This window comes from Arvicola amphibius, chromosome 1 (genome assembly GCF_903992535.2).
Source record: "Arvicola amphibius chromosome 1, mArvAmp1.2, whole genome shotgun sequence".
NCBI classification, from domain to species: Eukaryota; Metazoa; Chordata; class Mammalia; order Rodentia; family Cricetidae; genus Arvicola; species Arvicola amphibius.
In genome coordinates this window covers 187,111,708-187,135,619 of record NC_052047.1, presented here as the reverse complement: position 1 = coordinate 187,135,619, position 23,912 = coordinate 187,111,708, and the positions used below count along the sequence as shown (strand labels likewise).

Here is a 23,912-nt window from a genome sequence, read left to right as displayed (position 1 = left end):
TGTGCCAGAGAGATGGTTCAGCAGTTAACAGCATCCGATGCTCTTGTAGAGGACCTGGGTTTGGTTCCAAGCGCCCACATGGCTGCTCACAACCGTCTGTACTTCCAGAAGTACAGAAGATCCAGCGCCCTCTTCTGGTCTCTACAGACACTGCATGCATGTAGTACACAGACATATGTAGGCAAAACACTCAAACACATACAATAAATCCTTTCTTTAAAAAAAAGTATTAAAGGGGCTGGAGAGATGGCTCAGTGGTTAAGAGCATTGCTTGTTCTTCCAAAGGTCCTGAGTTCAATTCCCAGCAACCACATGGTGGCTCACAACCATCTGTAATGAGGTCTGGTGCCCTCTTCTGGCCTGCAGACATACACACAGACAGAATATTGTATGCATAATTAATTAATTAATTAAAAAAGTAAATGATTGATTTATTTTTAAAAAAGTATTAAAAACAAGTAAAAGGCTAGGAGTATCTTAGTGGATAGAGCACTTGCCTAGTGTGTTTGATACCTAGTTGATACCTAGTAGTAGTAAAAAATAAAATATGCAGGGCAGTGATGACACACACCTTTATTTCCAGCACTTGGGACACAGAGACAGGTGAATCTCTGTGAGTTCCAGGCCAGCCTGGTCTACAAAGAGAGTTCCAGGACAGGACATCTAGGGCTACACAGAGAAAGCCTGTTTCAGAAAACAAACAAACATATAAATAAATAAAAATATAAAGTACAAAAATAAACAATAAAAATAAACAAAAAGCATTAGATATTTTACTGTTATTCTTGATACCACTGACTTTAATAGAAATAGAATTCATTGTTAATCTGGGCATGGAGGTGCATGCTTATAATCCTAGTAGACAGGCAGGGAAATAGTGAGTTGAAGACCAGACTGGAATACATAACAAGATCATGTCTCAAAACAACAACAACAAACCCAACAGTTAAAGAAACAGTGTAATGGTAGAGTATGCCCCAAGCCCTGGGTCTGATGCCCAGAATCTCTAAGAAGTAAAAAACAAATAAACCGGTAGCTCAGTGCTACCTGCTGTGGATGTGACTCAGGAATTCCAGGGGAGGAGCTGGCAAGTAAAGGCATGTGCCACGGAGTGGGTAATTCAACACTGCTGTGGTAGAAGGAGAGAACCAATTTCTGCATGTTGTTTTCCGACCTCCACATGCCATGGTACATGTACAACACACAGAAAGGAGGGGAGGAAGAGAGAATGTTGAAAGTATTTTAAATTTATTTTTATTTCATTTTGTGTATAAGTGTTTTGTCTGATTGTAGTCTCTGTGCACCATGTGCATGCAGTGCCCATGGAGGCCAGAAGAGGGTGTTGAGTCCTCGGGAACAGATGTTTGTGAGCTGCCATGTGGGTGCTGGAAATTGAACAATCCCAAGGGGAATGTGGGGTGATAGCTCAGTGGGTACAAGCATGAGAACTTGAGTTTAAATCCCTAGCATCCATGCACAAAGCCAGATGTGGCTTCATGCACCTGTAACCTCAATACTGAGGAGAGCAGAGACAGGAAAATGCATGGGAGCCGGGCAGTGGTGGCGCACGCCTTTCATCCCAGCCCTCCAGGGGCAGAGGCAGGTGAATCTTTGTGAGTTCAAGGCCAGTCTGGTTTACAAAGTGAGTTCCAGGACAGCAGCCAGGGCTACAGAGAGAAACCCTTTCTCGAAAAAGTAACAGAAAAGAAAAGAAAAAGAAAGAAAGAAAACCCATGGGTCTGGCTGGCTAGGAAAAGAAAAATAGTGAGTTCTAGATTCAGTGAGAAACTTCTACTCAAGGGAGTGAGACAAAGAATGACAGAATAGGACACCCACCTTGATGTCCTTCTCTCATCCCTGCACACGCACAAGGAAGCACATGTATGCACACATGCGCACACACACACAATCCCACGGAGGCTGGGCATGGTGACACCTATAATCCTGATGCTCAGGAGACAGAGGCAGGAAGATGGAAGAGGCCATCCTGAAAAAAAGAATTCTAGGGAGGAAAGGATGGCAGGTTTTATCCAAAACTTATGAGCCAGAGTCTAGTCCGAGAGCCTCAGTAGCTCTGTGACCTTGAAAAAAAGGGAATGAAAACCATAGTCCCCTGACAGGGCTTGTGTGGGGATGTGCAGCACTGTTGAGTGACTCACGAAATGCTGTCCCCATGCTGAGCTCCTCCTGGGCCCTTTCTGCCATGGTTTAAATGAGAAGTCTCCTCCCACCCCATAGGCACATATATTTGAATACCTAGTTGGTGTAACTGTTTGGGAAGGGTTAGGAGGTGTGACCTTGTTGGAGGAGATGTGTCATGGAGGGTGGGCTTTGAGGTTTCAGAAACCCACACCGTTTTCAGATAGCTCTCTTTCTCTGCCTCACGGTGGTTTTCTCAGGTCCTGCTTTAGCACCATGCCTGCCTGCTGCCATGCTCCTGGTCACGATGGTCACGGACTAACCGTCTAGAACAGCGAACCTCAAATTAAATGCTTTTTTTTTTATAAATTTTCTTGGTCATAATGTCAAATTAAAAGTATACAGGACACTTTATGTTCGAATATTTTATTAACAACTCATTCTTGGCAGCACAAATGTTTAAGTCAGGCCTGGCATGGTGGCACATGCCTGTAACTCAAGCACTTAGGAGGTGGAGGCAGGAGATCCAAGAGTTTAAGGTCAGCCTCAACTGCATTGTGAGCTATGAGACCCTCTCTGTAGATGAGTAAATAGCCAATCCTTTAGATTTTAAAATGACAACTGAGTCCTGAACTGCCAGTCCTTAGCTTCCAGGAAGACTCCCATTGAAGCCAGCTTTGGGTTTTGTCCAGATTGGCCTGGGTCACATGTTCTGCCTCATTATAAACCATGAATGAATGGCCCTGAATTAGAGTTCACTCTTCTTCAAATCAATATCCTCTCTTCTCTTTAAAAAGGGCATTTACCATTCTAAACTGCTTAGTGCAGTCAAGCTTTTTATTGCTTTAAGTTGAATATATGAGCAGCGCTGGGGAGGTGGAGTAGAGGTAGGAGGAAGCCTTCCAGCCCTGACTTACAGCTCAGATCAGCCTGCTCTGAACTGTGGAGCCCGAGGCATCTGCAGCTGATTGTGGATCAGCCAGAGGCAGAAGCCCACAGCATCTCCCCCTGCCCCATGCGAGAAGCCCAGCGTCAGGCTGGCGGCTAGATCAGGGTTTCCATCTGACACCTCTCAAACAGGACTTTATGAATGTGTCAGAGGGCCATGGCGGCTGGCCCTTAATCCTGCTGAATTAGAAAACTGAGGTCCGCTCTGCTTGGTGACATATGCCCTTAATCCTAGCACTCAGGAGGCAGATTCAGGTGGCTCTCTGAATTTGAGGCTAACTTTGTTTACCGAGCAAACTCTGTCTCAAAAAAGCAAAGCAAAAATAAGCAAACAAACCCACAAACAACAGAAGAAATCAAGCTCAGGTCCATAATACGGTTGTCTGAGAAGCCCTCTGACCTTTCCAAGGTAACTGAGATATGCCACAGAGACCAGTGCTCCCAACACCCTGTGCTTTCCATAGCTCTGCCGTCAGACGGTACAACTTGTCACAACTCAGTGTCACCGCCAACAGCGACGTCGTGGCCAGCACCATGTGCATTTCATTCCACACCAAGGCTTTGTCTACAGCTGCCCTTTGGTTTCTTCGCCATTTGATGCAGGGCCTCACCGTGCGGCCATGTCTATCTCAAACTCATAAGCAATCTCCTGTCTCAGTGTCATGTGATACTGTCCTTTGGGAAATGTGAACAAATGTCCACTCACCCCAGAAAGGGAACTGATGACAGGCCAAAATATGGATAGCACCAAAGTCCTAGTCTGTAGACCAATGAGTTTTAGTGGGGTTACTTGCAGGAACACAAGTGAGAGGTCACTTACAGAAGCAGAAATGACTTAAGACATCACCAAAGCCCGTCCCAGCATGGTGACAGTTCACAAAAGCTAGAAGTGGATAGCCCATGGAAGCTTAACAAGTCAAATAATGTCCTTTCCAGATAGCTCAGTTGATCCAAGCCTCTTTCAGGCAGTTTGGCTGGTCCACGCTTCTTCCAGGAACCGTCCTCCTTAAAACTTATTTATGCTTAGGGAAGGGAGGAGCATAGTGGAGCTGATCAGTTTCAGGGACTTCCTGAAGTCTTTGAGTTGTTTACTTCCTGTGTTCAAAGCTCCACATAGGATGAGTGTTTCACCTCCCCTTAGTGCAGTGGTTCTCAGCCTTCCTAACGCCGTGACCCTTTAACACAGTTCCTCACGTTGTGATGACCCCAGCCATAAAATTACTTTTGTTGCCACTTCATAATTGTAATCTTGCTGTAGGGGGTGTCTGGGCTGCCCAAGGGCAGAAATCTCGCTCTGTACACCCCCACTGGTTCCCTCCTGCCTGGACACAAAGGTGTGAGACTCGTTGTCTTGGCCAGTGCCTGAGGTCAACACTCTGAGGTCACCTGGGTCATACCGTATAGAAAGACTGTCCCAGCCACCATGGGTCAGACAGATGATGTCACTAATGACTGTGCACTGGCCCTACAATTAGAAGGATCTTCAGGACATTTCACAGATACCAGAGAGGAACACCAGAAGCAGAAAGCCCAGATCAGGATACAGGCTCCTGATACAGAGGCATTCTCCTAACTGACCAGCTGTTTGTCCCCTGTTTTCCTCAGGTTCTTTTCCTCTTAGTTTCTTCTATAGAATTAGAATCATGGTCGCATCCTTTCTTTCTGAGTTGATCGAGCACATGAGCATTCTAGAATATTCTTATTGCTGGTAGATCGGCCTCCGCAACATTCCTGCTGGACTACTCAGAGGCTTTGCTGTGCTAACCAGCACGGCCATGGCCAAGGCCAGGAAGACAGGGCCTTCAAGGCATCATCTCATATGTTCCCATGGACGTTGTTTTAATCTGGGATCCCAGGATTAGATGTTTTCTGAATCCTGGAAGAACTGAACCAGAGAGATGTCGTGAACTGCCCAGGGCCACATATCAAACACACAGCTGCAGTGCCAGGGCTAGTCAGGGGCTCCCGACACGTTCTGGAGCCCTTGCTAGCACATCGCTGCTTTGACCTGAAGGGTGGCAATGATGGAACAGCTAAGTGGTACCCACAGGTTGCTCATTGCCAGCCTAGACACCGTGCTGGGCTCCCCAGATTCATCACCTCGTTACTGGTGACAGTTACCAAATCTGATGTGCTGAGCTCAGAAGGGGCCAGTGCAGCCTGGGAACAGTGGGGCCAGGGCTCACACCCGTGGCTGCTCGGTTAACTTCCCACACATGTAAATGTTCAGTAACAGAACCCGTGACCTGAGCTGGGACCTTGGCCAGTGTGGGTTCAGACTCTAACAGGCCACTCGGCACCAGCCACTTTTGCTGAGTGGTTTTGGCTAGACCCGGGCAGGCTGGGTGCCTCTGCTGTCCACCAACGATCATGGTGAACCCTTAACAAGCTCCCTGCTGGCCCCCTCTTCAGTCAAGATGCCACTGTCATTCCACCGAAAGACTTCTTTGTCTGTGGCCCACGTGTCCCCTGCCCCAGACACCACTCTCTTGTGGCATGAAGAGCCCTCTGTCCATGGGTGTCTGGTGGGGTTCAGGATCCGCTCGGCCAGCCGAAACTTGCTTTCCATGGCCCTGTCTCTCTGAGGTCATCGTGGAAGCTACTGTGCACAGCCCCGACCTAGTGATGGCTGTTCCTAATTCCTGCCTAGCTTGAACCCTTAAAACTCAGGGAACCTCTGCCTGCCCCCAGGGAGCCCTTTTATCCTTACTTGGCCACCAGCCCCCTTCCTTTTTCTCTCCTGCCTCCCTCTCTTTTAATCACATTAATCATGGGGGTCCAGCCTTGGGGAAAACACAGAATGTGTCTCATAGGTTAGGTGAGAACCTGGTGACCTTTGGGGCTGGATTCACCTGTCATACACATTTTCAGCACTGGGACATGGATCCTGCCACTTACTCTGTTGGCAGCTCCTTCCCCTCAACAGCTGTGGTGTCCCCGCTATACAGAGGCAACGCGTCATGTGATGTGCTCTCCAGAGGGTGACACACACACACACACACCCCGAGAAGCCTCCTGCTATCAGGGGGCTGGAGGAATTGGCATCTGAGATGGTGCCCAGCACTGAGTTGTTGCTCATTAAAATTCATTTTTTCTTTGCCGCTTCCCGGTTGGTGGCAGGAGCTTGGAGACCTTCGCAAATCCCCAGGCTCCAGGAAGAAATGGCTGGGAGTTAGCTGCAAAGGGATGATAGCAAAATGCTGTCATATGCGAAGGTCTGGTCTGGTCGAATCTCGCCCCGTCTTGCCTGGGTGTGGATCTGGCGTGCAGAAGTGCCTCTTGGAATGCCTGGTGCAGGGCGATAGATGTGGGTTGTCTGACCCGCTCAGAAAATGAAACCACGCTTCTCTTTCCCCAACTGTAACCCAGTTGTGGCCACCCACGGCCATGTGTGCTTTCTTGTCTCGCTGCTCCTGGGTGTGGGATTCTGGACACAAAATCCTGTTCTTTTCTCACCTTCCGTTCATCTGTTCATTCATTCAACTGCTAGCTGAGTTTCTGCTCTGAGTCCCTATCAACAGAACGGGCTAAAGCCCCTGTCTTCACAAGGCTTCTTTTAGGATAGTTTTCCCAGCCCCCACAGGGGCCCAGGGCAATGTTCCCACTGAAACCTTCCTTCCTCGTCCATAGTGTGGGGATGGGACCAGCCTGAGGATTTCCATGGCTGCTCAGGAAGGTCATTGGGCTCACCGGGGGTTGGATGGAACATCTGAAGTAGGTCCCGGCATGGATTAGGGGACACACCGCCATGTGACAAAATGTCTCCATGTTGGCCAGGGCCTCCTTATCACGTGCCATCTTTCTCTGTGTATCCATGGACTCCCCCAACCTGGGCTTCTCTCTTTCCTGGTTCCAGACCTCGGTTCCTTTGGCCTTGTCCCCCGTTCTACTTTGACTGTGTCCTGTCTGCTTAATTCAAGGGTCTTTACTTATTCTTTATTTCTCCCATTCTGAGGGAGGCCCAGCCTCCCTCCCCACCTCTTAGATAGGGCCAGGCCTGGGCTCCCACGCGTGCTGGCTGTGGAGCACCAGCTCTGCTATATTCTTATTCTATCTCTTGCTTCAGCAGGAGACTCACTGTCTCTGGACAGCAGGCCTCTTGGCCTGACTCAATCATCATGGGAGTCCCTTTCTCCTCACCCTTCAAACACAGCCTCCTAAGAAGCCTTCCAGTCTCCCATGAACCCTACTCTGACAAGGCCTGTCCAGCCTCTCCCAATTCCCTTGCGCCCCTGCACTCGGGCCACGCTTCCTTCACACAGCTTCCCCTTCCTCAGAGTTTAGCTTCTGGGCCCTTCCTACATCTCATCTCCATCTGACCCTGTCATAGCACGGTTTTGTCCTCTGTGGCCGTTCTCAGCTTGTCACTAAGAACTCGTCCTGCAGTCAGTGTCTAAACATATGACACAGTGGCAGGTAGTGTCACTAGGGGTGCACCACCACCACACCCGAATATTGTTTGTTTTTTGTTTTGTTTGACAAAGTCTAGGTTGACCTGGAAAGTACACACCTGAGGGTAACCTTGAAGTTCTCTTCCTCCTGCCTCTACCTCCCAAATGTTGAAATTACAGGTGAATGCCAGTTTATAAAACGCTGAGGATAGAACCCAGGGTTACTTGCACACTTGGCCCCATTCTCCTGAGTTACAGCCCTAACCCTAGATCAGGGATTCTCAACCTGTGGGCCATGACCCTTTTTCAAACCTCTTTCTCCAAAAATATTTACATTATAATTCATAAGTAGGAAAGTTATGGTTATGAAGTAGCAATAAAGATAATTTCAGGGTTTGGGGTCACCACAACATGAGGAGCTGTATTGCAGTGTGGCGCCATTAGGAAGGTTGAGAATCACTGCTCTAGATATTCTTATTTTTGTTTTGCTGTTGGGTTTTGTTTTTCTAGTGGATGAATAGGCTGATGGATTGTTTCATTTCAGCTCCCCATGGCCTGGCTGGCTGTGTTTCCCATGGTATAGTGTTTGAGACCCTCTTCACACTTAGCCGAGCTGACCCTGCCTGGGTCACCATATCTAATGACCTCTGTCCTTGTGTCTCACAGGCACTTGTCCGGCTGCCTCCCCACATCTCTCAGTGTGATGAAGTCTTTCGGTTCTTTGAGGCACGGCCTGAGGATGTCAACCCCCCCAAAGAGTGAGTAGTGACGGTCACCGCTTCTGCATGATTGGGAAGTGTGGGCCAAACTGGGCCAATGGGGAGGCTGAGGATGTGGGAACCTAGTAGAGGGAGAGCTACTAATGCTACCTAAGAAAGGTTTCACCCAAGAAGCAGAGACTGTCACTCCCAGCACTCCTAATGCGGAGGATTGCTGTGGATAAGCTCCCTATGAAGGTCCACCTGTCATCGCAGGCATACGTGTGAGCTCAGTTTATCTAACTTTCAAAATCAGGGAACTTAGTGTCCTTATTTTTTTTTTTTGCTTCAGTGAACATTTTTGCATATACCACACACAAAATGCACACATGCATTTATATACATAATTTTCTTAAAGAGGTGAAAGCCAGTCATGGTGGCACATGCCTTTCATCCCAGCACTCAGGAGGCAGAGGCAGACAGCATCTTTGTGAGTTCAAGGTTAATCAGGCCTGCATAGTGAGATCCTGTCTGAAAGGGGGTAGGGGCTCTACCCAGGTGATGGAGACTCCCACTGCATATGATGCATGAGGAAGTAGTCTTACAACAGCATCCCCAGGTTTCAGATGAGTCCACACTGTCTACCTCTGCAGGTTGCCTCCATTCTGGGGACTCTGTGATCCTGGTTCTTCTGTCTTTTGGGTCCTCCCCACCCTGTTCTTGATCCTTCTTCACTTTCTAGGATGACCATGGCCCTGGGTCCCAACCTGCTATTGCTTGTTTCCAGCTGGTGGCCTTTCTCCCCCTTCCCCCGGCCCCGTCCCTCATAATGGTAGGGAGAGCACTGCTCCTGAATGGTGGAACATCCCGATCAGGGCAAGAGGGGGGTGTTAATGGCTGGAATCAGTGAACCCCACCTTTATTCCAGCCCCTGCTTCTTGCCAGTCAGCTAAATAAATGGGCCCCATTTCATGCAACATGCGTGAGCCGATGCTGTACAATAGAGCAGCCTTGGGCCCACCTCCCGCGCTCCCTCCCGGAGGGGCAGCTCCCACACAGCAGTCTTGGTAATGAGTAATGACTGTTCTGGGTCACACTCTGGAGTCAGGCATTGTCGCCTAAGGCGCTTTGATCATTTGTGCAGCTTCTAGAATTCTGTTTTCTGATCTCTAGCAATCTATTGCTGAGTACATGGTGGTGGGCGAAAGGGACCCCTGAGATAACCCGGTGAGCGCCACTAGCATGCAGTAAATGCTCACCCTATGGCTGCAAAAGCCTGGGGACCGCATGGACAGTGACTCAGGTCATGTTCTGCCTCGCAGAGCACAGCACAGCAGGGACAGGGTAAAAAGCATGAGGCCTTCTATGTCACCATGGAGACAGGAGCTAGCTGCCTCCGCCTCGAAGCAGTACTGGATAGACCTGTGGCTCAAGAAGTACAGCAGAGGGGTCGCCCAGTCCTGACCCATCTCTGCACGGCCTCTGGATCCCTCCTCCCTCCTCAAGAGAGACTGTGTCCCACTTAGTCCTTGTGAAAGAACCCAGGCCTTTATATGACCCTGGGCCGACTGCCTGATGATTTATTAGCCAAGTGCCTCCCCTCCCTGAGGGCTGCTTACCTTTCTGGGCCACTGTTCATGCCCCAGCCCCTCCACCCTGAAACATAAATACGGGTCAGGTAACAGAATATTTTGACTTGTGTCGACTCTGAAGAGAGTTATCAAATCATCAAAGCCTATGCATCGTGTTGGAATTTTGCAGACAACCTGGTCTCTCTGACCCCTCACGAGCACGCTGCTGCAGGGGGCTCTTCCGTTTTGTGGGGTCAGGGAGGTCTTTGCCATTCCATAGGGAAAACAAGGTTTGGACAGGTCAGCCTCGGGGGGAGGTAGGAAGTGCTGCTCTAGGCTTTGATCCCCTCACTGGCCACTTTGGTGCCCGGCTGCTGCTCTTTAAGACCAGTGGTCTGGTACAGAAAGTTATGTCCTCAAGACCCCTTTGATGGGCCTGGCACAGAGCAGGCCTGGTGTGGCATTGTCTGCAGCCGCCCCAGGAAGGTGGTTCTGGGGCTGTGGTTCCCCCTCTGACTGTGAGCACACTGGCCCGTGCACATCTCTGCACGACAGGGAACAGAGTGCTCTTTTAGAAGCCCCTCGCCCACACCTCAACCCCAGGCCTTCTTTGTAGTATCTTCGCGTCAAGTCTTCAGCTACCCCTCAGCAAATCCTGCAGGTGCTTCCTTCAGCCTGTCTCTGAGTTTGGTCTGAGTCTAGCCATCTTCGTGACTGCCCTGGGGCCAGCCCGTCACCATCTGTTCTGTGGATCCTCGGCCTCCTGTTTGGTCTCCCGGGTCTCCTCAGCTCCCATGATTAGATCATGTGACGACCCCCCCCCCCCATGTTCAGTCTTTCTGTCACTCAGAGTCCAAGCTCTCACCCTGTGATCACGCCTGTTCCTTGTCGCTGTCCGGCTCCTGTCACTTGGCCCCGTGTTCTCCTCTCAGACCTGATGGCCGTGCACACTTTGGGCCTTTGTGGGGTGCTCAGCTCCTAACAGAACCAGCCCCTCGTACCACCTTCTCCGTGAGAACAGCCTTGCCTTCCTTCTCTGACTCCCAGAACCTGCTCACCCCGACTGCTCCCCCTTTCTTTATAGAACTCACCACGACACCAGTTGTAGCCTATTCACAGACTTGTTAGCAGACTGCCAGGGGCCCCGGCCCCATGTACTGGAGACTGTATCACAGCAGTATTAGGTGGTCTTAGGATGTGGGGCCCTGGGATGGCAAAGATGGGCCTACTTCCTGCTTCGTAGGCAGCCATCTTGATTCCATATCGAGCTCTCTCTGGGCCCTCCCTCTCTTTTCTTGTTTTATTTATTTTTATTTTATGCACATTGGTTTTTCTTTGCCTGCATATTTGTCTGTGTGAAGATGTCAGATCCCAGGGGACTGGAGTTTTAGACGGTTCTGAGCTGCCATATGGGTGCTGAGCATTGAACCAGGGTCCTCTGGAAGAATGGCTAATGCTCACACTGAACCATGTCTCCAGCCCCCTCTCTGGACTCTCTTACAAGACACTGATCCCACCCATATATGTTGCTCACCTCCTAAGGCCCTGCCACCTAATGCTGTCATAGTGAATTTGACTGACATTCCACCTGTAGCTGTGTGTTCTTAGAATGCTAGCATATAAAAAGAGGTGTGTGTGTGTGTGTGTGTGTGTACGTATGCACATGCGTGCATGTTCTTGTGTGAGCCTCCTGATGAGAAAGGAGAGCAGCAGAAAGAGTGTCCATTGTACTGACCTCCCCCTGCGTACCCCACACAATATTACGTCATTTTCCTCTTGGGCCACCTGAGGAAGATTCTTTGATTCTGGTTAGCAAATGGTGAACCCAAAGCTCTACACAGCCAGGAAGCAGGGAGGCACATCTTAAAACACGTGTCTGTCCTTAGATGCCTGAGAGCAGGCCGCCTTCAGACCTCCCCCCTCCCCCCGGGCCAGGCCCCCTGCCTTGTAGTCACAAGGGGTCAGTGGGCAAGCGAGGCTCATGATGGGGCTTCTTAGTCTATCTGTCTGTGTGGACTCTGGGGAGCCATGTGACACATGGGTTGAGGAGAGAGATGTAAGGTTAATGCCATCCTTGGAAGTAGGGATATAGCCCGGTGCTTGCCAAGCAGGTGTGAGGCTGCTCCCACTAACATTATATCCAACTGTACAGACATCCTACATGACACCTCGTCTTCAGAAGAAGAATTTAAAAAGGATGAATCAGCAAGGCGGCTTGGTGGGTAAAATCCTGGTGACCTGAGTTTAATCCAGGGACCCATACGGTGGAAGGAGAGATCTGATTCCTACAAACATCTCCTGACCTCCACATACGCCATGGCACATTGCCTGCACACACAAATAATTAAGATTTTGAAATTGAAAATCTAAAAGCCACACTTGAAACTAGACGGAGTTCAGTTTAGACATACTCTGGGAAGGTTGAATTTGTTCTAACAACAGAGATGAACCTGGACAAATGTGAGGTGCCCCATCCCACCCCCCACAAACACACCCCATTGTCCAGGTCACTGCCCTCGGGCCCCTCGTGCTCACTCAGCACCCCTTGTTAGCTTGGCCTCTATGGGGACCCCTTCAGGCAGTGAGCTCTGGGCTCAGGCCTCTCCGATCATTCACTCCTCACGCTGCCCAGCCTGTCAGGGCTCCGATGAAATTCTTGAAATTTCATGGGACAGGCAGAGCCCTGCTAAACTAGTTTTTGTTCTTCAGCCTCAGGGCCACAGAACCCTCTGTTGAGGCCCCAAACAATGTCCCAGTGTTCACAGAGATTCGAGGTGGGAGGCGGTAGGGCCCAGAATCATCTTGCCCCCCACCGGCCTCGGGGTTTAAATGTTGCTGGAAAGTCCCTATCCCAGCCCACTTTGCTCTCCGTGAAGCCAAGTCCACCTCCAGCACCTGCCGCCATCACCAGCCATGGCACCCTTGGCAAGCACCCTGCATCCCTGTGGTGGCTCTGCCCTTGGGACAGGATCAGGCATACAGGGCGTAGTCTTAGGCTGCAGTCCAGTTGACCAGAGCACTGGATGTGGGGGCAGGGAGAGGCTGTCTCAGGGGACAAACCGGCATACAGGGATGAGGTTTTCCAGGGAAGGGGGTACAGAGCTGTTGGGGGGTACAGAACAGGTCGGGGGTCACAGAACAGGTGGGTTGGGGAAGGATGCGGTCGGATGCGGAGAGACTCCCTACAGACAGCTCCTCCCATTTTGTTCTTGGTGATTGTGGTTTGCTCAGGACCAAGAGGAGATGGTCAGTCACTGCATTTCCCTGTGGAGAAGGTGGTGGTCTCAGTCAGGAGAAACTATTAGCCTTGCCTCAGACCCAGCAAGGAGGCAGAGTAAGGCCATCTTGGCAGCACAGCCAGGTTCCTGAGAGTTTGGGGTGACTACTTTTGGAGCCCTCACATCCTCGAGCCCATTGGAGCTCCAGGCCTACTGACAAGGCATTGAGTAAGCTTACCTGTGACATCTTAGTGTCCAGGCTGCATTGTGACTGGCAGCAGGACCTTGGTGGCAGTGGCTTCACGACATGGCCTTCCTTTTTCTATAAGTGTCGCAGACATAGCATGGGCTGGGTACAGCGATCGAGGCTGAGTGTGGAGCGTGTCCCAGCTGCTTGCCTCTCCTCTTTCCTACCTCCCCCTGGGAGGAAGAGCCATGAGAGTCTCCCCTGCAGACTCCCTTTACTCCTGGGTATTTATTGAGCATCTACTGTATGCCAGGAGCTGCATGGGCCAATGAACTCAAGTCTGCCCATATGTTGGAGTCTTACCTTAGGTTAGTTATAGAGATAGAATTGGACAGCCAGCTCTGCTGTGACCTTCAGTGGACTGCTTCTGGCTTGGGAACTGAGGGTAGAGAGACAGCCCTGCCCTAGGCTATGTCTTGGTTTAGACCCTCAGCTAGGCAGCTCTGCTCATCTGACATCATTATCTAGCCGGGGCCGTGGGCCACACTGTCCTTCCAGCCCCCAACTGCAGCCACTGGCTAATGCACAGAAAACCTCTTCATCGAAGTAGACAGGAGAGCCAGCTGGACCTAGGAACTGTGGCATCTCCAGCTGGACAAGTGATATGGTTCCCCCACCCCCAGGTATCTCCAGCTATATAGATGAGTCGTCCCCCCTCGTCCCCCCGCAGCATCTCTAGCTGAACTAGTGAGCTTCCTACCTTCCAGTAGGTATCTCCAGCTGGATAAGTGAGCCCCCACTCAGGCATCTCCAGATGGATAGGTGAGCTCCCCGCTCCAGGCATGTCCAGATGGACAGGTGAGCTCTCCCCACCCTGAGGCATCTCCAGATGGACAGGTGAGCTCTCCCCACCCCGAGGCATCTCCAGATGGACAGGTGAGCTCTCCCCACCCCGAGGCATGTCCAGATGGACAGGTGAGCTCTCTCCACCCCGAAGCATCTCCAGGTGGACAGGTGAGCCTCTCCCCCAGGCATCATCTCCAGATGGACAGGTGAGCCCCGCCCCCAGGCATGTCTACCTGGACAGGTGAGTCCCTCTCCCCCCAGAGCCCAAAGCTTCATTCTTACCATTGCTGGCTGCTCTGTCTGTAACTCCCCGATGGTGTCAGAACTGAATGTAAACCTGGGTCTTAGGTTCCCTGTGGCAGGCCTTCTCTGCTGACACCAGGCAGGAGGCTCTCTGACCATTTACAGTGGAGGCCCAGGGGCCGGAGTCAAGGAGAGAGTGTTCAAGCCGAGACTGTGGTAGAGCAAGCTACTCAAGTCAGGTAGCAGATGGGGGCACCCAGGCCAGAGGGAGTCACAGCAAACCTCAGGACAGAGTCTGTCTCTGAAGGAGCCTTAGAAAGAAGCACTCTGAGAGGAAGTGGGTGTGAGGCAGTGGCTAGCTGCATGGACACTGGCATCAGGATGGGGACAGAATCTGGGATCTCTGGGTTCCCCCTGTGGTCCGGTCAAAACTAGGTGGCTATTTCTGTGGTCCAGGTGTGAACAACTCAGGTCTAATGGCTGTAAGAACGGGGAAACTAATAGGCACAACCCCGGAGCAAGGGACAAGCTCTGTGAAAACCTCACGGCCCTTTCCCCTTGCAGTCTGTAAGCTGCTTGAGCATCAGCCTAACTTTGGGATGCTTAGAATCAGTGCCTGACTTCAGATCTGTGTGTATCTTTCGCCACCTGGTGGTAAAATGGAGTATTACAGCTACCTGCGATGGTACTGTATTCTCCTGTGACGCTAGTGATCCCTCTTCAGATGAGGCAACTCGCTGTACTGCACACCGCAAAGGCGCGCGTCTATAGAGACCCCAAGAGTGCTTCTGGAGGCCTTACCTCTGGCCTCCAGAGTCCCTGGGTCTTACTCTGAGATGAAACTCTAAGGATGGGCGCCACCTGGTGGGTACAGGATGCCCTGCACTATCAAACATAGGGAGCCTGTTGCTAGAAACAGCCAGAAAAATCTAGTCCTCCCCCCACTAACCATAATCACCATAATCAATCCCGTCCTGCTCCCTAGCAGGTGGCCAGCTCACTTGTCTCTGAGAGTGGTGACCAGGAGGGTACAGGTGACTTCAGGGTCTACCCAGCCTAGACTTTTCGTGGACAGGCTGGTGTTAGCCTGAAGAGTGAAGGGCGGTGGCTCTCCCAGATGGTGTTAATAATGTGTAATTTACATGTTATAAAATTCACTTGTTTTCTTCTGGTGTAGAACCCAGGACCTTGCGTGTGCTTGGCGAGTGTTCTGCCACTCAGCTACATCCAGCCTTTCAGATGGCTTTATTAGTGCACAGCTGATTTGATGATTAGGGGCACAGTTTCGGTTGTGCAGACATCACTGCGATCCAGTTTGGGAGCATTTTTACCACTCTTTTTGAAAGTTGTATTATTCTTATTTTATGGGTGTGCCATCAGGTCCGGGCTAGGGACTCTGAGGAACTCATCATGCATACACCTTGAGACGAAGTCACCCCAGAGACGGGTGTCTTGGCTTGTCATCCGTCACAGCCAGTTCTTGTAGTTCATTGGGAGATGACGCCAGCGGGGAGGGAAGGAGAGAGAGAGAGAGAGAGAGAGAGAGAGAGAGAGAGAGAGAGAGAGAGAGAGAGAGAGCGCACGAGCCAGTGTTAATAGTAACGACCCTGCAGGACGCAGTAGCTCCAGCTGCAGGCTGGCCCGCCCAACTACAGGGGTGCACAGCCCCCTGCAGCCCGCAGATAGCCCACTGGCACACAGCCAGGGAAGGTGTTCCAGAGGTCTAATAAGACACGGGTGACTTTCCACTGCGCTAAGGGTAACCCTCTGAGCCCCACCGGTGGCCTCTTCCTGGGGAGCCTACCTCCCCAGCTCCCCCTACTGTCCTCTCCCCCCTGATTTACCACTCGCTCCTCTTCCCTTCTTTGTCACGGCCACCCCACCATGGCATCTTCCTCCCAGCTGTCACCCCCAGGTCCTCCACTCCCCAGAGGCAAGGAGCCAGTGTGTCCCTTGAGCCTGGCCCGCCAGGCACTCAGCAGACACAGTATTGAGTGGAGCAGCTAGTTAGTGCTGCCAAGAAGACTGACCCCTACCTAGTGGAGACTGTCTCAAGGCACGAGGTCAGTGCCGCCTGCAGGAGGCCAGGACGCCCAGGAGGGCTGGACTGCTTGTGCCCCATGTACAGTGACTGGGCATGAAGAGGTCTAACAGATCCAAAGATGCCCAGTCCAGGAGGGCAGGAACCTTGAAGAACCCATGGGACCCATACACAGGGACGGCTGGGTAGGGAGCAGTCTCTTGATGGGCCTGTACAAAATGGGGTGGAGCACCCCCACCACACAGGCTTGTCCTGAGCCCAGCACAGTCAAGGACATGGTTTGGAAGCTCCACGGTGGGGGCGCTTGACAAATACAAGGTTCTTTCCTTGGATTAGTACTGGCAACGCTAATGATGGCTTATTCACCTGTCTCCCACCTTTGGGAAAACAGTGTTTACTGGGGATGGGGTGGGCGGCTCACTAGTGTTCGTCACCATATTCCTGTCCCATCTGGGCAGATCCTGAGGGAGTCAGGTCTGTATGAGACCTAGAGCTAAGGGAACCCAGTCTAATCCTGGAAACTGAGGCAAAGCCAGACCTGAAACCTAGGTCTTGTGACTCCAATGCTAGAGTAGCCGTTGGATCCGTCCAGCAATCCTTTTCCACTTGGGCACGCTCAGAAATGTAGCACACACAGTTGTTGGCCACTGGGAAGCCCCCAAGCTGCCCTGGGGAGGCTCTTCCCCAAGTTTCCTCCGCAACACAGGCCCTTGGCTGTGAGCCCCTGGCCTGCAGTCTGAGACCACTGTGTGGAATGTGGCAGCCGCCTGCCCCTTTGTGGAGCTGTCTCATGAAGTCCTCCTCTTGGCCTGCCACAGTAAAGACATCTATCTAGACTTGGCAGTCATTCCTGTTGCCTGGGCTCCAGGAGCCCTCAAGAGACCTGCCAGCGTCACGGCAGAGGAGATTCCTGGGGATATATATGACAGCGGGTAGGAGCAGCCACATCCCAGGGGTCTTGGGGCCCAGCTCTGCGACCCAACAGTTCTTGAGAAGCTTAGACAGGAGAATCCCTGCAAGTTGAAGGCTGACCCCTTCAGCAATGACCTGAAAAGAGCCTGAATCTCTTGCTGTCTATAAAGATAGTCAGCCCATCACTTCAGCCCGGCTACTTTCCACACATGCCTCCCAGGCTTGTCCTTTCTAGCAGCCCCAACCTCCTCTTCTCCTCTCAGTGCCCACCTTTGGCCGCCTGTCCCAGATGCTGCTAACAGCTTGCCTATGGATCTTGGCTCCGCTGAAAAAGCTTCCATCCAGGAAACCACTGGGCCAATGCAGAGTGGCCAGCAGGGGAGATGGAGGGGAAGGAGGATTGAGCTGAACTGAGCCTAGACGCTAACTCAGTTCTTTCTTATGCTCATTCAGATACTGTTTCTCCCTCGGGAGGTGTGACCTCTGAGTCTCATCACTTTGGAAATAGTGACATTCAGAGATGTGTGTGACAGATTTTTTTTCCCCTGGGGAGACTGAACACATTCACCCCAGATAGGGAGCCCATGACAGACCAAAGTATGGATACCACCATAGTCCAACTTGGGGAACCAGTGAGTTTTATTGGGGTTACTTAAAGGAGTATGGGTGAAAGGTTGCTGACAGGAGGAGAAATGACCCAAAGACAGCTGCGTCACCAAAGCCCACCCAGCTGGGCGCACAGAGCACACTGCATAGCCTGCGGGCAGCTTAGCAGGTTGGGGAGCGTCCCTTCAGGTGGCTCCAGGCTGTTGCCCAATCTGTTTCTTGTTTGTGGTTTGGCTTGCTGGAGAGTGGCTCTCTTTACTGTTTACTCTGGGGAGGGGAGGAACCCAGTGAGTCTGATCAGTTTCAGGAACTTCCTGAAGCTCTTTGAGTTCCTTACTTTCTGTCTCAAGGAGTCTCTTTGAGAAACCTGTTCCACCTGAGCTGCAGGAAAGAGCCGGCTCAGTAAAGAAGTCTCTGTGGTCCTCCTATCAATTAGAGTCTCAGATGGAATTAAAATTCTCCGGGGTTCCTTTTTTTTTTTTTTTTTTTTGACATTGTGAATTGAACTAGAGTAAGCACCCTCTGTACCATGAGTGTGTGCGTGCATGCATGTGTGCGTGCGTGCATGAGATTGATTCTGTAGCCTGGGCTGGCCTTCAACTTGCAGGGATTCTCCTGTCTAAGCTTCTCAAGAGCTCTGATTAGGGGTGTGTGCCACTGCGCCCAGCTCTTGTCACATTTTCTGAGGGAGTCACATGTGGGAATCCTTAATGGATTTCGTAGCTCATGGTCACTGGGCAATGCCAGTAGGTGCCAGTCATTGCCATCTCTCTAGAGAAAGCTCCTGGACAGCTCTTCCTAAAGTGCCAATGGGCACTGTGGGCACTGGGGCACTGTGGGCACTGGGCACTGTGGGCAGGACTGGAACACACTGTGACCCTCTGGAAGAGGGCCTTTCCGGGCTGAGAGAAATGGCAGGGGCAGTAGATCTGCCACGGTCATGAGCACAGAGAGCACTTAGTTTGCGGTCTTGCTTCCTTGTTACCAGCTGTGTGACACCAGGAGAGTGGCCTAACCTCTCTGAGTCTCATCAGTAAAATGAGACTAAAGACAGTGTAAAGTGGGTAACGTGGAGCCTGGCACGTCTGCATGGTTGGTACTTCTGCCTTTGTGATGTTGGGTCTACCACCTGGGAGATGGCTGTGTGACCTCCAGGGCCCTGGCCCTGCCCCTGCCAGAGCAGTGTGGTGACCAAGCAGATGCCCGCAGACTGCCTTTCTCTCACCCTTTAACATGGAGGCTGAGGCACCAGATTGGGTCAGGACTGGGAGGTTAGGAGCCAGCAACCAGGGATCCATGACAGGCACATCCATGGCGGTGGGACTGTATGTCTGTCTTATGCACCACACAGACCAGAACACCTGGGGCAGCTAGAGAGAGGCAAAGCATCCTCCGCCTCCCTACTCTGTTACCTAAACAGAGAAACCAGACTGAGTTGAGACCCAGGCATGCTCTCTATATCCTTTCCTGCCTCTCCCCTGCCCCTGTGGTCATGCACCATTCCACCCCAAGTCTCCTCCCATTTCCTCCACAGCCCCCAAGTGTCTGCCTCTTCTAAGCAGCCCTCCTGACCACTCCAGGCCACTCTGACCTCCCTGCCCTGGGAGTTCCCACACAGTAAACTCTTGACACAGCTCTGTGGTATCCAATCGCAAATTGAGTTCTTCGTTTTCTTTCCTTGGCTGTTTGTCTTCACTTGGTAACGAGACGGTGTGCACTTTAAGGCAGGACAGTGTTTCTCCGGCCACCCTCCTGCGTCAGGCATGGAGATCAGCCTGTAACAACTCCTCAGTAAAGAAGGAGGTGAAGAGCGGGTGCTGGACAGATAATGGATGTGTGGTAGATGAAGGATGGAGGATGGGTGGGGTGGATAGATGGACACCAAGGGGTGATTGGGCGATAATTCTTGAGGACAAGGTGTGGGAGGAAGAACCACAAAGCTGAGTTCCGAGGAAAAGGGATGTGAGGCAGGCCCATTGCCGTAGAGCAGCACAAAATCCCCCTGGGGTCCCTGACATCCTATTGCCGACTTTTCCGGCTATCTCTTGGCCATAGGTGATTCGTGGATTTCTGAAGGATGTAGAAGAGTCAACATTTGTATAGTGATGGGGCTCAATTATGAAGTACATAGAGAATGTCAAAGAGGTCCTTCCATGTTTGGAGGCTTGTTCTGTCCATTGTTCTCTACCCGCATCCATCCATCAGTCAGTCCGTCCGTCCGTCCGTCCATCCATCCATCCATCCATCCGCCAACTGTCATCCGTCTTCTGTCCCCCACCCTGTCCACAGGTTGCTTGTCAGAGTCCCCACTGGGTGGGACTCTTTGGAAGGTACAAAGGGAGAATCAAGGTCTGTTTGCGCTCATGACCCTAAGTTGGCATCGAATGTGATGGGGCCATGGTCTTACACCTCCGTCTCCCAGAGAGGGCCGCCATCCCCTCTGCAGATCTAACCCCTCTTGTGAGCCTGCACCTCCAGGTGGAATCCTTTCCGTGTTCCAGTCTTTTCCACCGTAACCTAATGCCGTACCAAGAGCTTTGCACGTTGTTTTGCTTGTCTCCCACAAGTTTGCAAAGCAAGAATTGTTCTGGCTCCTTTATAACTGAAGGTTCAGGGAGCTCCAGAGTGTCAGGCAGGTAGCTGGAGCAGACTTTGAACCCATCCGCTATCTCTTCATACTAATGCTCTGAGGCCCAGACACTGTGGAGCCATCCCTGAGCTTCCAACACACCCAGGGCCTGTGTCCACCATGGTGGGACAAGTCAGAGGGGGCAGACAGACGGCACTTTGACTTTTCTCTGTGGAAAGAGCAGCAGAGACTCTTTAGGATGCTGAGGAGACAAAGCAAAATCTCTCTCTCTCTCTCTCTCTCTCTCTCTCTCTCTCTCTCTCTCTCTCTCTCTCTCTCTCTCTGTGTGTGTGTGTGTGTGTGTGTGTGTGTGTAGGGGTGTCTTCTGAGGTCTATGATGGTCATAGCGTCTAGCCCCTCTAGGACACAGGCTGAATTACCCAAGACCCCTTTCTTCCCCCAAGGAATTCAGCTTTTCACCCAGAGCAGGAATCTGGCCTCTCTGGGAAATCCACATGGTCACAATGGGGCCCATTCTCAGAACCCTGGAAGATGCAGATCCTGCAGAGAAAGGCCAGATTCTTGTTGGACACAAGAGCCTTCAGTGCAGCAATTTAGATCGGGGCACAAATGGGGGCATAGAATGGCATCCATGCACCCTCTGTATTGCCTGGAGGTCTCTGCCTCTTGAGACCATGCTGTGCAAAGGCTTTCAAAAGCCAGAACAGAAACCCTGCTCCAGGCTATGGGGGGCAGAAAGCTCCCAGAGCTTGCAGACCTCAGCTGACCCAGGGCCCCCTTTGCTCAGACACTGACTTGGCTTCTAGAAGAACAAGTTCCTTCTCTATTGGAGTCTCACAGCAGCGCTGTCTGCTCCTCGGAGTAGCCTCCTAGAAGTGGAGAAATGGAAGCCCAGAGAATTTGTCGCTGTTTTTGAAAATGCCCCTGCTGATTAAGAAATAAATCTCAGCTGGGCAGTAGTGGCACACACCTTTAATCCCAGCACTCAGAGGGCAGAGGCAGGCAGATCTCTGTGAGTTCAAGGCCAGTCTGGTCTACAGAGTGAGTTCCAGGGCAGCCAGGACTATACGAGAAACCATGTCTTGAAAAACAGAACAAAGGAGGAGGAGGAGGAGGAGGAGGAGGAGAATAAACATCTCACATCACAACCCAACACAGGGAGACAGACAGACAGGCAGACAGACAGACAGAGAGGTAGATAGATTACTGAAACGGACATTTCACAAAACACTCTTAACCATAAACGACTCTAATGGGTTCTAGCCAATTCTACCCTTTAGAAGCACTTGTTGATCTGCCGCAGCAAGTCGAGAGCTCATGAACAGACAGAGGCTTGTCATTTAAACAACATTTGATTGGCTGGGATGGTAGGGTGCTGAGAATGATAGGGTGCTGGGACGGTAGGGTGTTGGGATGATAGGGTGTTGGGATGGTAGGGTGCTGGGATGGTAGGGTGCTGGGATGGCAGGGTGTTGGGACAGTAGGGTGTTAGGATGGCAGGGTGTTGGGATGGTAGGGTGTTGGGATGGTAGGGTGTTGGGACAGTAGGGTGTTAGGATGGCAGGGTGTTGGGGTGTTGGGACAGTAGGGTGTTGGAACGGTAGGGTGTTGGGATGGTAGGGTGTTGGGGTGCTGGGATGGTAGGGTGTTGGGGTGCTGGGTTTCATAGGGTATTGGGATGGTAGGGTGTTGGGAATGGTAGGTTGCTGGGGTGCTGAGTTTGATAGGGTGCTGGGATGGCAGGGTGTTGGGGTGCTGGGAATGGTAGGGTGTTGGGATGGTTGGGTGCCCCTATAATCTCAGCTTCTTAAAGGCACAGACAGGAGGATCAGGACTTCAGTCATCCTCAGCTACATAGTGAGTTTAAGGCCAGCCTGGTCTACATGAGACTGCCTCCCCGAAACACCCAACATTCTCTCATGCCTCTGTCTTCCAAGTAGCAGATACAGGTGTGCCCTACAACACTCAGCCGAAAAAGAAACGTTTAAAGTAGCTGGCCCAGGACCACCAGGCTTTATGGCAGAGCAGAGCCCAGAACTAGGTTAGGTGAGTTAGTGCCACACTTGTCACAGCCTCTGTTGCCTACCTTTCCTGTCCCAAAACTTTCCCTCCAGCTGAACTCAGAACATGTCCCCTTTGCGCCTGATCCCTCCTGGGTTTGTTTCACAGAAGGACCCTCAAACTCCATCCATCCATCCTTCACCACCCCACCTCTGCCCACATGATCAGTCTTACCTCTGTGGGGAGTTGCTTGTCCCTGCTTCTAGAACCTCCCCCACCCGTTCCTGTCCTGTCCTTGGATTAAAAGGGCCTTGTCCCTGAGGATGCCCTCCTTCAGTCCCAGGATCTCTGTCACACTTGGAGTATCACCACGCCTTTTACTCTTGGGGTCAGTTGTCTGGAAATGTTAGCTCCCACAATGAATTGTGTAGCATTGGTACCCTGCATCGTAGACCTGTGAACCAGGTTCTCTTGTGTCTGCCTGTAAGGCCCTAAGGTCTCAACAGCAGCAGCTTCCAAAGCCTATGGGCTTTCTCTCCTGGCCTAGACTGAGCCCTCCGTCAAGGTTACATACAATGCATTCTTCCCCAGTTCACATATTCTAAGGAGTGCCCGTGTCCTAGCTCTCAAAGTCACCCAAGTCAGCCATCTGGCACCAAGTCTGCTTCTTCCGAGCAAGTCTTAGCAGAAGCAGCAGACCTGCAGACGGGCACCCCAGGCCATGCAGCCAAAGTCAGCCAGCAGACAGCAGGGCGAGGACATTGGGATAGAAGTGCAGGCCTGTGCTCCGGTGCCAAGGCGCTAGCTGATGGGAGGAAGAGAGGGAGGGAGAGAGGCTGCAGGCTGCTGCCAAGTTCCACCTGCCAAGGATACAGCAGCCTTCCTCATGGCCACCCCGAGCTTTAACACCCCTGAGTCTTTTCTCACCTGTCTCAGCTGCTTTTCCTGGCTTCCCTTTCACACTGGTAACCTTGATGGACGGGGTGACCCCCCCTCCTTTCCTCAGCAAATTGGTGGTGCACACTAGCCATCACAGGAGAGAGGTGCAGAGGCAGGCGGATGATGTCTGTTCAGGTTGGTGGTCCACACAAGCCATCACAGGAGAGAGTTGCAGAGGCAGGCGGATGATGCCTGTATCAGGTTGGTGGTCCACACAAGCCATCACAGGATGGAGGTGCAGAGGCAAGCAGCTAACACAAAGAGGCAAAACTTTTCCCGGCCCTCACTCCAGCCTCTTCCTCCTTGCTGCCACTAATACCAGATGCTTTGCTGGGATGGCCAAGGAAGAGCACAGGCCTCACCTAGAGAAGTGAACGGGGAGAAAGAGGGAGAAGCTGAAGCTACACATAGTGATGCAGACCCATGATCCCAGAACTCTGAAGTCCAAGGCAGGAGGCTTTCCAGTTAAAAACCATCCTGGACTATGTATGGACCATCTTATAAAAAAGGTCTTGGACTGGGAGATACAGCTTAATGGTGATACACACACACACACACACACACACACACACACACACACTT

At 51.7% G+C, this 23,912-nt stretch overlaps 1 protein-coding gene across 1 annotated transcript in view; it reads left to right on the top strand.

Moving 5' to 3' along the window:
* The window catches only part of Sh3pxd2a (SH3 and PX domains 2A), a 203,038-nt gene that overhangs the window by 93,729 nt on the left and 85,397 nt on the right, over positions 1-23,912 (top strand). Inside the window, 1 exon segment of the mRNA XM_038321072.2 lies at positions 8,145-8,236. Coding sequence (XP_038177000.1) covers positions 8,145-8,236 — 92 coding nt within the window.